The sequence below is a fragment of the Schistocerca cancellata genome, chromosome 2 (genome assembly GCF_023864275.1).
Source record: "Schistocerca cancellata isolate TAMUIC-IGC-003103 chromosome 2, iqSchCanc2.1, whole genome shotgun sequence".
NCBI lineage: Eukaryota > Metazoa > Arthropoda > Insecta > Orthoptera > Acrididae > Schistocerca > Schistocerca cancellata.
The window spans coordinates 1,064,608,992-1,064,624,482 of record NC_064627.1 but is presented as its reverse complement, the minus strand read 5'-3'; the positions used below and the strand labels follow the sequence as shown (position 1 = coordinate 1,064,624,482).

The 15,491-nt window shown below is 45.3% G+C and overlaps 1 protein-coding gene across 1 annotated transcript in view; it reads right to left on the bottom strand.

Annotated features, from left to right (window-relative positions):
* The window catches only part of LOC126161000 (protein pangolin, isoforms A/H/I/S-like), a 540,346-nt gene that overhangs the window by 434,548 nt on the left and 90,307 nt on the right, over window positions 1-15,491 (bottom strand). Inside the window, exon 3 of the mRNA XM_049916951.1 lies at window positions 15,323-15,426. Within this exon, the coding sequence (XP_049772908.1) occupies window positions 15,323-15,426 (104 nt within the window). The remainder of the gene's footprint in view (window positions 1-15,322; window positions 15,427-15,491) is intronic.

Genomic DNA, 15,491 nt, shown 5'->3' with positions numbered 1-15,491 from the left:
CTTGCACAGCTGATCACTGCATGACAAACAGTTAAAAATGTGGACTCCGAGCGATGGGGTAACTTTGAATTATCTTGTATAAAAATCATTACGAAAGGTGAAATACGCGACACAATTACAGGAAAAAAAGTTAGTGGAACGTTCCTTCCGTCGGTGCCCCGGTGCTCCCATAACGTCGCACGAAATCACAGCCGCGGCCAGAAATCAGGTACTCTCGGGAACGGTCAGCGCGCGAGACCTGCTCATTAGATTAATGGGAAATGTTTATGGGCGACACCTGATTATTCTCTTCACTGATACACTATTCAATTTCACCGCCAAACCAGCAAAACAGTTTAAATAAGGGTCGCAACCTTTGCTTTAATCTGCGAGACAGAACTAAACAGAGCCAATATAAATACAAAGTCAATAGGGAAAGAACCGCACAAGGAAATCATTCTCACATATGTACGGAAACAAAATTTAATGGCGTTCACTGACCCTAGCCAAGCCCCTCACTTTTGTGCTAAGGGCTCGATGCTCTTCTCTGAGGTCTCTGGTTTTGCCGAAGAAGTCCATACTCACTAATCCGCAACACTGGCAGGGAAAAATAAGAAAGTGCCTGAGCAGAATAGCACGCCCGCGCCCGAAAACACACTTCTAATTCCCAGTCTTGGCACTGCCCTCAGTAACAAGATTGATCAAAATAGATCGTCTACTCGTGATACACATAATAGAAACACAAGCTCCTCCCCAGAGAGCACACCACTTAAATACCCCACAAGGGCTGCCGGCGGACTTCTCAATTTTGCCGTGCGGAGTGACCACACGGTTTGAGGCGCCATGTCACGGACTGCGCGGTCCCTCCCACAGGGGGTTCGAGTCCTCCCTCGGCATGGGTGTGTGTGTTGTTCTTAGCATAAGTTAGTCAAAGTAGTGTGTAAGTCTGGGGACTGATGACCTACGCAGTTTGGTCCCTTAGGAATTCACACACACACGCTTCTCAATTTCGCGAGCTGGTGGCCATTCCACGGGGCTGCTCCGGAGCAGAAAGTAGGCACCCTTATTTTCAATTCCGGCTTCTGCTTTCAGGGGTTCTGTAGCAGAACTTTAAGGACTTTTTCTGCAAAGGATGTCAGAAACACTGACGGCTCTGGCTACAGGAGCATTAAGGAAACACTGGCCCCTCAGTTCCAGATTGAAGAATACCCCCACCCCCACCCGTGGCCGGATACTGGCCCAGACGGCTACAATACCGAATAGGACTAGGCCAAATGAGCTGCAAGCAAATGAACACTATCGACGACTGAACCTGGTGTCTGAAACTCACCCGGGGACAAAATATTTCAAACTCATTTCAAAGAACTATAGCGAAAAAATGTGTTCAAACCAGAAATTCTGGGATACATCGTAAGAAACGTGTGCAAAGTGCAACATACTTCTCCCCCTCCCCACCAACGTAAATCAATTCCTTTCGAAACCATGTAGACACGGTCCCATTGACGTCATTTCTGGAATCAGCGGTATACTGGACGTTCTTTTACAATTGTCTACGCAGGACGATTAACAAGTACGAGTAACACAATGGCATACCACCTGCAACAGGGCCAAGCCTAATAAACTACTAACCTTCCGGTTCAAAACGTTTACGTTCTACACCTCCGTCACATACTCACCTGGTACTTCACATTGCCTTTTATCGAGTGTAAAAATGTGTTGCACGACAGTGTGCGAAACCTCGTCACTGACAACTACTATCTCCCAGGCTGTGATCCGCACTTTATGCAATACTCTCAATAATCCAGTCTCACCATAATCATCGTCATCATCTCTGCTTTTCTTCGAGACAAAGGATGTCGTTGCTTTACGAAATACATGCTCAGCACCGGAGGATATCTCGTAGTAGTTTATCGAGTTTTAATGGCTTTTGCTAGCTACGGCTTCAGCTTTTCATTTTCGCATCGCGACAGTTACACGACAGTAGGGAGAGAGGATAGGACACGACAGCGGCGGGAACACTGGGAAGCGCTCTTGTGCGGAGCGGCCGCGGCGCGCCGGCGGTTACCTGCCCGGCCCAGAACAAAGGCGTGGGCGGTCTGGTCTGCCGCCGGCTTCCCGCGAAGACGCTGCGCGGCCGGATTCCGGACGCTACGCAGAGCCAACGCACGCCCGCCGCTTCCAGCCACTGGTTCTTCTTCCCCTTCACTACTTTCTAAACCGCATTCTGAGATATACCATCGACTACTGTTCGTATCATCATAAGGCCTACTGCTAACTGAAATATGTCAGTATCTCCTTATAATTCACACATCTGTACTCAGTCACCGCGTGTGGAAGAGGGTACTTGCATACTGTATGAAACACCATCTCCTGTGACACTTGCGGGCTTTTCTGTGCAACTTCCGGATTGTACGCTGGAAGAAAGACCGTCCACATCTATCAGGATAAGCATGGATTTTTCTAACTTCACTGTAACGCTTATCAGGCGAGATGTACGCTGACGAGCCAAAAAAACTGGTACACCTGCCTAATATCGTGAACGGTCCCCGCGGGCACGCTTAAGTGCCGCCACGAAGTGGCATGGAGTCGACTAACGTCTGAAAGTAGTGCTGGAGGGAACTGACACCATATATCCTGCAGGGCTGTCCATAATCCATAAGTTTACGAGGTGGTGGAGATCTTTAATGAACAGCACGTTGCAAGGCATCCTAGGTATGCTCAATAATGCTAATCTCTGTGAAGTTTGGTGGCCAGCAGAAGCATTTAAACTCAGAGGAGTGTTCCTAGAACCACTCTGTAGCAGATCTGGACGTGTGAGGTGTCGCATTGTCTTGCTGGAATCGCCGAAGTCCTTCGGAATGCACAAGGGACATGAATGGATGCAAGTAATGAGACAGGATGCTTACGTATGTTTCACCTGTCAGAGTCTTATCTGGACGTATCAAGAGTCCCAAATCACACTATTACAGAGCCTCCACCGGCTTGAACAGTCCCCTGCTGACATGCAGGGTCCGTGGATTCGTGAGGTTGTCTCCATACGCGTACATGTCCATCCGCTGGATACAATTTTAAACGAGACTCGACGGCCAGGCAACACGTTTCCAGTCATTAACAGTCCAATTTCAGTATTGACAGGCCCAGGCAAGGCGTAAAGCTTTGTGTCGTGCACTCATCAAGGGTACAGAAGTTGTCCTTTGGCTCCGAAAGCCCAAATCGATGATGTTTCTTTGAATGGTTCGCATGCTGACGCTCGTTGATGACCCAGCACTGAAATCTGCAGCAATTTGCGGGAGGTTTGCACTTCTGTCACGTTAACGATTCTTTTTAGTCGTCGTTGGTCCCGTTCTTGCAGGATCTTTTTCCGGCCGCAGAGACTTGATGTTTTACCGGATTCCTGATATTCACGGCACACTCGTGAAATGGTCGTAACGGAAAATCCCCACTTCACCGCTACCTCGGAGATGCTGTGTCCCATTGCTCGTACACCGACTGTAACATCAAGTTCAAAATCACTTAAATCTTGATAACCTGCCATTGTAGCAAGAGTAACCGATCTAACAACTGCGCCAGACACTTGTCTTATATAGTCATGGCCGACCGCAGCGCCGTATTCTGCATGTTTACATGTGTCTGTATTTGAATATGCATGCCTATACCAGTTTCTTTGGCGCTTCAGTGTATTTTGGAACAGGGGGCTCTCTTAATATAGTCTGTCAATATTGTTCTCTCTGCGATTCACAATGCCTATCTTGTAGCGTTTCCGTTGCCGATCGAGAAAAGTACGTACTTTTTCATATGCTGAAATAATAGAAGAAATAACTGTGTGCGCACGGCCAGCCACGAATCGCTTATAACCTTGGGCAGCCTACCAGGATTATTTCGCAGACCACTGTTGAAATAATTTTAGTGAAAAGTGAACCGTGTAACACGAAGCAGTCAGTGGAGTGAAGTATTATAAAAATATTTCGTCGTAACTGAACTCCCACAGGTATCACTGTAAGTATCGAAAGCGTCATGGATCTCGTCATTGAACAGAATAGCACGAAGAATTATGGGATTTAAATGACGCTCAACATGCTGATCAGGAACAGTCTATATTCTCTGTCCTTGGCGAATAAATTCTCGTTGTGAAAATATTTTCCATCACACCGAGGTAGAACTTGGTACTTTGTGCTCGAAAGCGGCTGCATCACGGAGGATCAGAGAATGCGACCACCGAAGCGAGTGAACGGAGCAGTCTAACAGAGTTCAGGGACACACTGAACATTCCGTGAGAAATATGGGAACTATGCACATCTGTGCCATTATACAGCAGTAATCTGAAAATAAATATCTCCGCCTTAAGCGATCGAGCAAAGGCGCCAGGCAGCGGGAGGAAGACGACAGCGCTACATCCCGTAACACGCCACCACAACAGCCAGACAATGGAGCCGACGAACGAGCCACAGAATCGGCATTGGAAAAGCGGAATTAATGAGCAGAGCGCAAATGTAAATTCGTTGCATACATAAAACCCCTTTCATTCGCACCCCTCCCCCTTGCCGCAGCGCCGGAGCGCTCGTACGCAGCATTCTAGTAATGTGTTATTACTCCAAATCATTCCTCGGCTTCCGCTTTATTTTCCAATCTGTTACACGGCATAAACGGTTTGCTCCTGGACAGCATTTTAAATTTATTCATCAAGTATGTAACGGGTCATATTACGGATTTCCCACTCGTTTTAATTCCGCTGCAGTGCTGTTAGCGACCATCAAATCAAATAACGCGCACAAAAAAAGGGAAAAAGGTGCTCTTGTGTTCAACAATGGTCCAGCGACCCTTTTAGCGTGAGTACCTGAGAGCGAAATTCAGTTAACACTAGCTTCTGGCCCGCTAATGTAGCACTCCATCTGGCTTATCAGCTCACCCATCCCGGAATTGGACATTAATGCGCATTTTCTGCATACAGTTGTCGCCGATATTCTACCATTCAAATACTTTTTACACCGCAGACTACATACGCTTATTTTAATAAGCCGTGGTACAGCTAATAAAAATTTTTCAGGCTGGCAGTTCTCTTATCTTAAACCCCCACATCGTAGGAGGACAGCCTTACACAATTTTACCCGACATTATGCGAAAGTAATGCACGCAAAAACAATTAAACGCATAACCGACGATTTATGAAACCGTACGCAAATAACGCCGATATTAATTTATATTCGAAAGTGAAATATGCCAAAAATTTACAATTTATACTCTCTGGAATACGACGCTTCGCCACACGCTTCCCGGTCTCTTCTGCAGCTGACGGTGCTCAATGTACCGCTTCGTAAACATGTGCGTGCCATCAATCGTGACTCCTTAATTTTGCAGTTCGCCTGCACGTCGCACCCTATAAGAACAAGCACTAAGTAGGTCTAACATACACAACCGACAACACACAGTTCTGACTGCTACAGCCCAGAATCGTCTTTCAGGCATTTATGCGAAATCTAGTAAGTGCTACTCTGCGTGCTGAGCACGTTAAGAGTAGCGACGTATGAACTGAGACCTTGTAGTAACTACGCTAAGGTATCAATGATAAAATCGCTGTAAACCATAGTGCATGCACAGCACTGGCAGAATATACATTTCTCGTAAAGTCTGGCCTGTGTGTTTCATGTTTTAACTAGGAAACAAGTTTTACGCGACTACATGCGTAAATGTTCCCGATCTTCATGCCGCAAGGAAATAAGAGTAAAATCTTGAGCTTTCGAGGGTTGCCTGCATCATATTTGTCGAAAGCAACTGAGTGTCACGACTGCTGCTGTGGAAACTTTTTACAAGAAATAAATGGCCAGTGATTGGTCGTCTTACGTCATCGTGACGTTATGCGGTCACAGTTTCGATGTATGTCATGGAGGGACTCTAGCCGTGCCGCTGCTCCTGTCGAAACGTAATCTTTGGTGGATCCCTATAAACAAAAATAGCAGAATTGTCTCAAAAGCAACAGTAGCGCCACTAGCATCCTTCCATTACCGACATCGATAATATCTCTAATATTACGAAGTCAGGGTGACGTGGGGTGACCACTAACACGCCAAAAACTGGTTACAAAATGTGGAAAATTCCTTTCGTCCGACCTCAAAGCCTCAGTGGTGCCCACTCGCGGACGCGACCAGAATCCACGTACTCTTGGCACTATGAAGCGTGCCAGAGCAGTGTCACGACGAGCTGCTCCGCAGTTCTAACCGGAAACATCTTTGGTGGATCCCTATTAACTGTCTACTATGGTACACCATCCAATCAGATTAAATCAGGATCGCCAGCCTCCCTTTGACCCGCGAGGCTGGGTTAAATTCTCACACATCAAGGTAAATACTTAAAAAATCCTATTTCTATCGACTTCCATGTGATATTCCAAGATCCGAGCACTGGATCGGAAGGTTCACTAGTAACAGTTCCGTAAATCACTTTCAACTGGCTGTTAATAACTGCCGTTCACAATTACTCGACAACCAAATGGGAACACAGTTCTATATCAACAGAGAAAAGATCACTCACAAAACATTACTCTCAGATTTCCATTTATAGAAATGAAGGTTGTTAGTACCGAATAACCATAGCCAAATCCGTCACTGTTTATCTAACTACCACTTCCAGCTAACTAAAATCTCCGCTTTCAGAGAGCCCTTATTTTACCGCGCAATTTCGCACTAATTACACACCACTACTCACGAAGCGCAACGGCAAATACCTAAGCAGAAATCGCTGCCCACGTGCAAGAACGCATTACGGATGCACTCTGTCTTGCGTGTGGCATTCAGGCCCTCGTTAAAACCGATGGATCACGAAACCCAGACTTCCAGAATACGGTCCGAAAATGCCCCTCTGCCCCAGATGGCATAAGACTTCTCCAACGCACGAGGACCGCCGGCTGACTGCCGCGATTTCGTGAACTCACCACCGCTTCACGAAATTATTTAAAATATAGTCCTTTCAGCCAATCATAAAACCAGAAGATTGCTTACAACGTATTTGTCAGATGCTGCCCCCCGTCGGGACATTAAGAAGTCTTTCTGCAACTCCGTCATGGAAAAATTTCTCGCCAAGCCCGCTATGTAGGCTCCAGTCACCACCATTTGCAGCGTTTGGTATATCCGGCCCATCATATTTAGCCGAACAAGAAACCCCTTCGCACTGAGAACGGAAACTGACCGAGGCGGTTCAAATGGCTCTGAGCACTATGGGACTTAACTTCTGAGGTCATCAGTCCCCTAGAACTTAGAACTACCTAAACATAACTAACCTAAGGACATCACACATATTCATGCCCGAAGCAGGATTCGAACCTGCGACCGTAGCAGTCGCGCGGTTCTGGACTGAGCGCCTAGAACCGCTAGACCACAGCGGTCGGCACGAACCACAGAAGTCAGGGTGAGAAATGTGTCTTCATGAATAAAAATAGCGCATGAAAGTGCTCATGAGACTGCAGCGTCGACGACTACTGATGCAGTAGTAGATACTACCTCAACGCTAGCGACTGTTTCCTTAAACTCTGCCTGAAGAGGCGCACTGTGTCAGCGCGATAAACATTCCCTAACCGCCTACTTTCACCGCTGTTACTAATTGCGCAATGAACGGGATCGGTTGCCTAGCCTCCTAATAAGGAAAGAAGACCCACCTGACCGAGCGACAGTGCGTTACCATACTGCGCAGACGCTGCGCTTCGGTAATTCGTACATCCCTAAATGCCAGGCCTGGTGCTGTGGTAAAGCACGTGCCTGAAAACCGGAAGATCGTGACATCAAATTCCGGTCGGATCACGGAATATTTCAGTCTGTCTTTAACGGAGCCTAACAATGACATTAAAATTAGCTAGGAACAACACATGGTTCGCATTCCACGTCAAACTCTGGGTCCCCAGTGCTCCGCAGGATTACTAGGGTACGGTAAGGACACATTGTCACTTGCACTAGGCCGTCGACCCAGAGGGAATTAATATGCTATCTCTCTAGATAAAGAGGACAGGGCATCCTATATTCGTAACCAAGATATCGGTAATTACATCTGAAAACGTTGAATCATAGTTACCGTTTTCCGATGTACATAAGCCGTTATAGGTATGTGTGACCTGTCTCTTATCCCATTATTTGGTTTGTAAGGGTGTAAGATTTATTTATTAGCCAACATCTTACCTGCCGCAGCATATAACTTCTTGCAGTCAATGCCTCGCCGATACTGCAATTACCAAAACTAGCTGTTGCGACAGATTACTGAAAAATTAATATGAACATATTTGCCGCCCTATTTATTGTTGATACCCAAAATACCTCGTCAGCACACGCTATTCGGCACTCAGAAGCGGTAGCCGCTAGGATTTTCCACGAACGTCCAGGAGCGCAAGTCCCTGAAATTGTCTAAAACGGACTACTGCCCATAAATCTGCACACTGTCACATAGCTCTTAATTCGAAATCCAGCCGTCCGGAACCAACTAAGAGACTAAACTATGATTTTCCAGTAACAATAATTGTAGTAGTTCTCAACAAGAGACATTTTAATATGTGTACTCGTAAAATGTTTTTGATTTTCTCGGATCGTCGAAATAGAGTAGATTTCGGGAGTTTTTAACGGCAACATCCATCGTCTTCGTCGCGAACAACTGGCTGTCGTAACTGCTGCTGTGATGGCCGTGTAATCAGCCCGTGATTGGTCACTAAGGCTTCTGAAACACATGCAGCCAACATCCTATGGGCGTCTGTTGGAACAACTCGGCGAATTTCTCTGAAGTCTTTTAACGTTCAGGGCTTTTCGACGTACTACTACGTAAGATTTTACAGCACTGTTTCACACCCTAACCACGATGACGTAGGTCGACCAATCGCGGGTCAATCACGGTTGTAATTACAGTGCTCTTCCTGAAGAAGATGACATATGTACGAAAGCTCTTTTGGGTGGTAGGCGGGTAGGGATGTCTATGTGTGTGTATGTGTATCAGAATATTATGACGCACTGGAACACCCCAAACGATAGTGGTACTGCAGAACGACACGGCGAACCCAATTCCATCAGCGAAGCAGCGCTAGGGCGGCACCTACTTGGCGACCTTGGGAGTGGATTTCCGACTCGGGGCGGAGTCGTCGTAAAAGCTAATTAGCGGGTGGCGCTGCAGTGCGACACATAAATCCGCGGCCCCAGCCGTCGCGCCGTGCCAGGCGCCTCGCCGCGCCGCAGCCACACACACGCGGACAGTACACCCCCCGTCATCTGCGCCGAGGGGGCGCAACGCCTAACGAAGGTACACTGCTCGCCGCCGTCGACGTGGTACTGGATCGTCCTCGGGGAGAGGGGGGGGGGCACTCTCAGGTAGCCGAATACACTACACAGGTGAAAAAAAAATCAGCGCTCAGATTGACAGATAAGATGAGGGAAGCAAAGTAATATATTTCGTTAAGCAGTCGGTTGTCGGAAGTGCACATCGAGCGAGCAATTCCCGCTGAGCTCGGTGTTCACCGCAGTCTGGTGCGGAATGTGCTGTATGAGCAATTGCTTCATCCTTACTGCCACACTACAGGCCGTGGGACCAGATGATTATCCACTTCGGCTTGAGTTTGTACGTTAGTTTCTGTAACAGGTTAACGAAGACCTTCAGTACCCTGAAGGTGTTTTGTTGGCGGATGAAGTCCACTTTAGTGCGGAAGGCATGTACCAGGTGATTAAAAAGCCAGTATAAATTTAAAAAAAAGGGGGGGGGGATAGCTAGACGCGTGAAAGATCTCTTGCGCGCGTCGTTTGGTGATGATCGTGTGCTCGGCCGCCACTTTGTCATGCTTGGCCTCCCAGGTCCCCAGACGTCAGTCCGTGCGATTATTGGCTTTGGGGTTACCTGAAGTCGCAAGTGTATCGTGATCGACCGACATCTCTAGGGATGCTGAAAGACAACATCGGACGCCAATGCCTCACCACAACTCCGGACATGCTTTACAGTGCTCTTCACAAAATTATTCCTCGACTGCAGCTATTGTTGAGGAATGATGGTGGACATATTGGGCATTTCCTGTAAAGAACATCATATTTACTTTGTCTTACTTTGTTATGCTAATTATTGCTATTCTGATCAGATGAAGCGCCATCTGTCGGACATTTTTTGAACTTTTGTATTTTTTTGGTTCTAATAAAACCCCATGTCATTCCAAGCTTGGGTGTCAATTTGTACCTCTCTATCTAAATTATTCCGTGATTTATTCAGTTTTCAAATTTATACTGACTTTTTGATCACCCGGTACAACTATTATTACCCGCCCTTACGGTCGGATGACAAATCACACACAACAGTTAGGTGAAGTCATCAAGGACAATTTTCAGTATACATGTAGGCCAGTATCGTAGGCGATAACTGTACTACTTGAGCCCTACATGTTACCGCCTCCTCGACTTAGGTGGCCATGTACACTCTATTCTTGTAAGAGCACCAACCAAAGTCCTTGAGGAGAAGAGCTCTGGCAAACCTATAGTTTGGCTTGGAAGATCCCTAGACGTCACCACACTAGACTCCTTTCTGTGGGGCTACACGAGAACTCATGTGAAGGCCTTTGGAGGAATTAATTGCAAGAATTCTTGCAGCGGTGACACACGTAGAACAGGTCACACACTTTCCATAGAACACGGGACGTCCAGCTACGTCGACAACGGCCCTGCCTCATTTGGGGCATTTACTGTAACACTGATCGGAACAATAAAGTATCAAAACACATTTAACGCTGTTTTAATCTCTATCACACCCAATGACTTCCTGGATACTTCGTACTCACGTAAGAAGCATTTCCGACACTTCGTTGCTTAACGTAATGTATTTGATGCTGTCTCCGTCATCGTATATGTCACTCTGGGCACTGAATTTTCAATACGGTGTACTTGTAAGGATTTGGAAAGACGTCAGAGCGAAACAATATCACTATTCCCGAAATTGAGAGGTGCCAACAGTACTGGTACATGTATTCCACTGTCAGATGCATCAGAACGATTTTCGCTTGGAACTTCCTACTCGGTCAGTTCCAGACCAAGGCCCCTTACTGATACATTTACCCTCTTCCGTCATATGTTACATATCACTGAATCACCCTGTACAGAATCTGGTACTGGTGTAACTATATTGCTCTTATATTACAAATTCAAAAAGTATAATGGTGTGCAGATAGATTAAAAATTACTCAGGGTTCGAATAAACGTCACGGAAAAAAGGGCGTGGAAAAGGCTAAAGGTGCTGAATAGTAGGCACTCCATAAAAATACCGAGTGTTAAACACCAATTGTTAAGAAAAGTAGAAAACGTGAAACTGGAAAATCACCGAATTCCCAATAAATGCTGACGTGTAAACCATAAGACTAAGTAATACGGTGTAACTATCAGCGGATAACAATCGTCAAGAGTTAATGCTGCGAAGGATTGGGTGTGTATGGTTTAAGGAGGCGAAAAAATAATTACAAAAACATTCGTACCTCCTGATCGTAGAGTGCATCTGTAGTATATCACTTCTGTGTCTACATCATGCTTTTCACGAAAATATCAGAAATTAAAAAAAATAATAAACATAGCTTATCGTAATTTAACCTTCGTTACGTACAAGTCAATTTAAGTTAATTTGTATATTCGAGTTATGTAAGTGGGCGGCCAAAATTTAATCCACTCCCTTCTCCCCGCGCCCTGCTTTGCTTCCTTGTAAAAGTTAAGATTTCACAGACGCTAGTTTGGTAATCGCCACTCTAGATTACAGCGTATTGGTAAACCTTGCAGTGTGTTACTTATACGAGTATTTGTATTAGTTAAAGGACATGAAAGCGTGAGAATAGTTGAGAAGGGACCGGCCCTGCATATTATTCTACTGTATGGCATATGCATCCATGTACGTGAAAAAAAACCAGAATGGATACTGTTCTTGAGGGTTATAAGATGAACATGAAGCAAGAAGCAAAAAGGCTTAAGTGTGTGCATTAGAATCAAATCGGGTGCTGCCGAGAGAAGTAGGAGACATAAAAGTAGTGGACGAGTGTTGCAATCCGGGCAGCAAAATGACACGCGGGAGGAAGTAAGGAGAGTATGAAATGCATTCAACGAAAGCGGCATTCTTCTACTTGAACGGTTGTTTATTTAAACTTTTTCTTCTTTTCACAATTAGTTTCAGCTTTTTGAACCACTACTCAGTGTTTAATTATATTGAAAAGGCACTCTACGTTACCACTACGAAATGGGAACTCAATGGCTGAAGGTAAATCAACGGAAAGGTAGTTACCTACGAAAAATACCATACGTGAAACACTGGCAATGGACTAACATTTTGTGACAAAGACGAAACTAGTTGTGAAAAGAAGAAAAAGTTTAATAACAGCATAAGTGAAAAAATACCATATTCATTTAACAAATTTTTGGCTGTGTTGCACTCAATTAAGTAGATATATGAAATGCAGATTGGGAATGGCGAATTTCTGAAAAAGAGAAATATGTTAACATCGCATATAAACTGAAGCGGTTGGCGGAAGAAAATGATAACCCTCGATATAGTAAGAATTAGTCTGATAACGCTGTCTTGTTTCACCACATGCTGGTAGCAAGTAGTACTCCATGTACGCTAGGAACTGCTCTGTACTAAACAACGTGTTCATGGAGGATTGGTAATTATTCAGTTATGTGGTAGCAATGACCCTTCGAAGCAGGAAAGTGTAGTAAACATGGGCTCTAAATGTTATAGATGTGTTTCATGGTAGCGAAGATGAAGAAGTCCTTATAGCTCTTAAGGTATGAATTTTGGAGCCAATGTTCAGTAGACTTTTTATGTTTCAAATGACCGTTTCTGCCAGGTGCCTGATTATTGATCATTCCTCTTAGGATATCCTATATTTGTCTTAATGTACTTACTCTCATGTCTTGGGAATTTAACGCAACATATAACATGCAGTTACCCAAAATACGCTCTTGTGGGTTAGGCCTTTCTTCGGCCGACTTCTGTTAGGAAGTTATTCCTAACGTACTTGTTTCGAGTTTAGAGTTGTACGGAAGGGAAACATTGGCGATTAGTAGCTCAGAGAAGTAGAGAATAGAAGCTTTTCAAATGCGGTGCTACAGAAGAATCCTGATGATCAGATAGGTAGATGGAGTAACTACTGAAGAGCTGCTTAACAGAATCGGGAAAAAATAATGGAAATGAAGCTTCACTCCGATCGGGACCGGAAGGTTGCTGCCTACGGAACGGGGTACTGACACGAGTACGTATCGGAAGACGAAGTGCGATGTGTTGTCCAGTTTGACGTTCGGCAGTCGGGCGGCAGCGAGCGGTCAGAACAGATGCGACCGGCCCAGGGAAAAGTGCACGCGGTGGGTTGTTGGCGGGCTGGCTCGCTGCAGGTGCTAATGCCTCGTTAGCGCGACTCTCTCGCTCTCAGCTTTGCTGCTCTGTCTATGCCAAGCCAATTTACTAATGGTTAATACAACAGGATTTACAGCGACCTTCTACGCCGCGGTAACTTTAATTAACGCTAACTGCTGCACTAGGTGACCGATGTCACTGCATTTCCAGTGTCACATTTTCATTTTGGAGCAGCTACTTCCTTTTTTTCCGTCTCCCTTTTTGTCTCTGGCGAGACCACATTTAGAGCTGCGAGCGAGCGGATGTTTCGCACGCGCAGACGTAAAGGAGTGTCTGCGTAATTTTAATGCGTTATGCAGCGGCGTTAATTACGGATACGGGAAACTAAAACGCGCGACTGTACTTGTATGGGGCACGTGCGCCAGACGTACAAAGTCGGCCAGCCGACGCCACTCCGCACCGCCCGCCGCACCCCTAATGCAGATTACGGGCACTGCGCGGCGCAGCGTAATCACATAAATGGTAAAGTAATGCAGTGGGCGCTTTTTCTCTATTTCGGGACTAGTTACGTTTAGGACTGCTTCTCTCTGGCGCATTGGTCCGCTTGCGACATCCTGCCTCAAAAGTTAGGCTCAAGTACGACGACTGACGTGCTTTGCTGGCAATCTGAATCTAGATCCATCAACAACGATATACTTTTAACATCTGGGTCCAACAACACATTTGGAACGAGGAGCTCCTGCTACTCAGCGCGCAATATTAAGCCCTAATAGCGTTCTGGAAATATTAAAATAATTACTAGCAAACAATTTTTCTTTATTAGATACAGATGAGGGCAGCTGCTGGAAATTTTACTACTGTACAAGCAGTTCAGTAAGTCAAAATTGTAAAATACTAACAGAAGCTATCTATAGGAGGGTGGAAAAACTGTCAGGAGCTGACCTGGCGGGAGTTCGACTTTGCTTTAGGGAGAAAAAAAAAAAACGCACAGGAGAACTTCAGGTATTACAGACCACGCGACCTTTAAAAGACAGGTTGAAGACAGGCAAACCTACTTTTACGGCAATGCAATTTTTTAAGGAAGCTTTTGAGAATGTGAAACTGGAATATATTCTTTCAAATTCTGAGGATGGTAGGCTATGTATAACTTGTATATAAACCTGACTGCAGTTCTGAAAGTCAAAGTATATGAAAGGCATGCAGCATTTGAGAACGGAGTAAGGTATGGTAGCAGGTTATTCCCCACTCACGGGGAATAAATGAAAACTTTTTTAAAGTTTTGGCGAGGACACTAAAATTTTGTCACCAAAATTACCCTCTCTAGGAATTAACCTACCATCAGCATTCGTAGATTAAAAAGACACTGTACAAAGAATGAATTGCGGAAAATGTTGAACAGCCATTCAAAAATAGCCCTTTTGTAAAGTGGAATATCTTTTAACAGGTACCAACATGACTGAGCTTGTATGAGGTACCAACGTGACTGAGAATTAGAATGGACCGTAGATAGTTGTACGTTCCAAAGAAATTCGTTATAGGGCTCTGCGGAAGAAAGTGCTAACCCATGAGAATGCTAGTCTGAGTTATTGCATGTTATATTTAGGTGAACTTTTAAGAGACAAAGCCATAAATAAGAGAAACAATTTATATAGTAAACAGTTATTTCTAGCGGTACAAATAAACCACTTTACCAGCATGTGGCGAAGTTGAAAACACTAACTAATCCTCACTTAGTACTTTCTTCCATCGACACCCTCCATTTTCGTTCATCGGCACGTCTTCCTTTAACAGAACTGAATAATTTCTTAGCCTTGAGAGTGTTTGCATCCAAATATAATCCACGTGATACTTGTATTTTCAGGAATGTGCTATAAAATTTGAACTATATGCCGGCAAATGTTCACACGAAACTAGTATGACCAGCTTGGGCTTAGTGCGCGGTCACGTGTATTTAACGAGGGCACGAGCGCTTCACAGCGAAGTCCACATTTGGACTCGGTACGGACTCGCGGGTACTCACCATAGAGACAGGGATGGGCCCAGCCGTTCCGTTGGGGTACGGGTACGGAGAGACGAGGTAGCCCATGTTGAAGGACGACGTGTGAGGCGTCGGCTCCACCTTCCCTGAAACACCAAACAAACAGCAGCGTCAGTCTAAATCCAAGTACACGACAACATAGGGCTGCAAA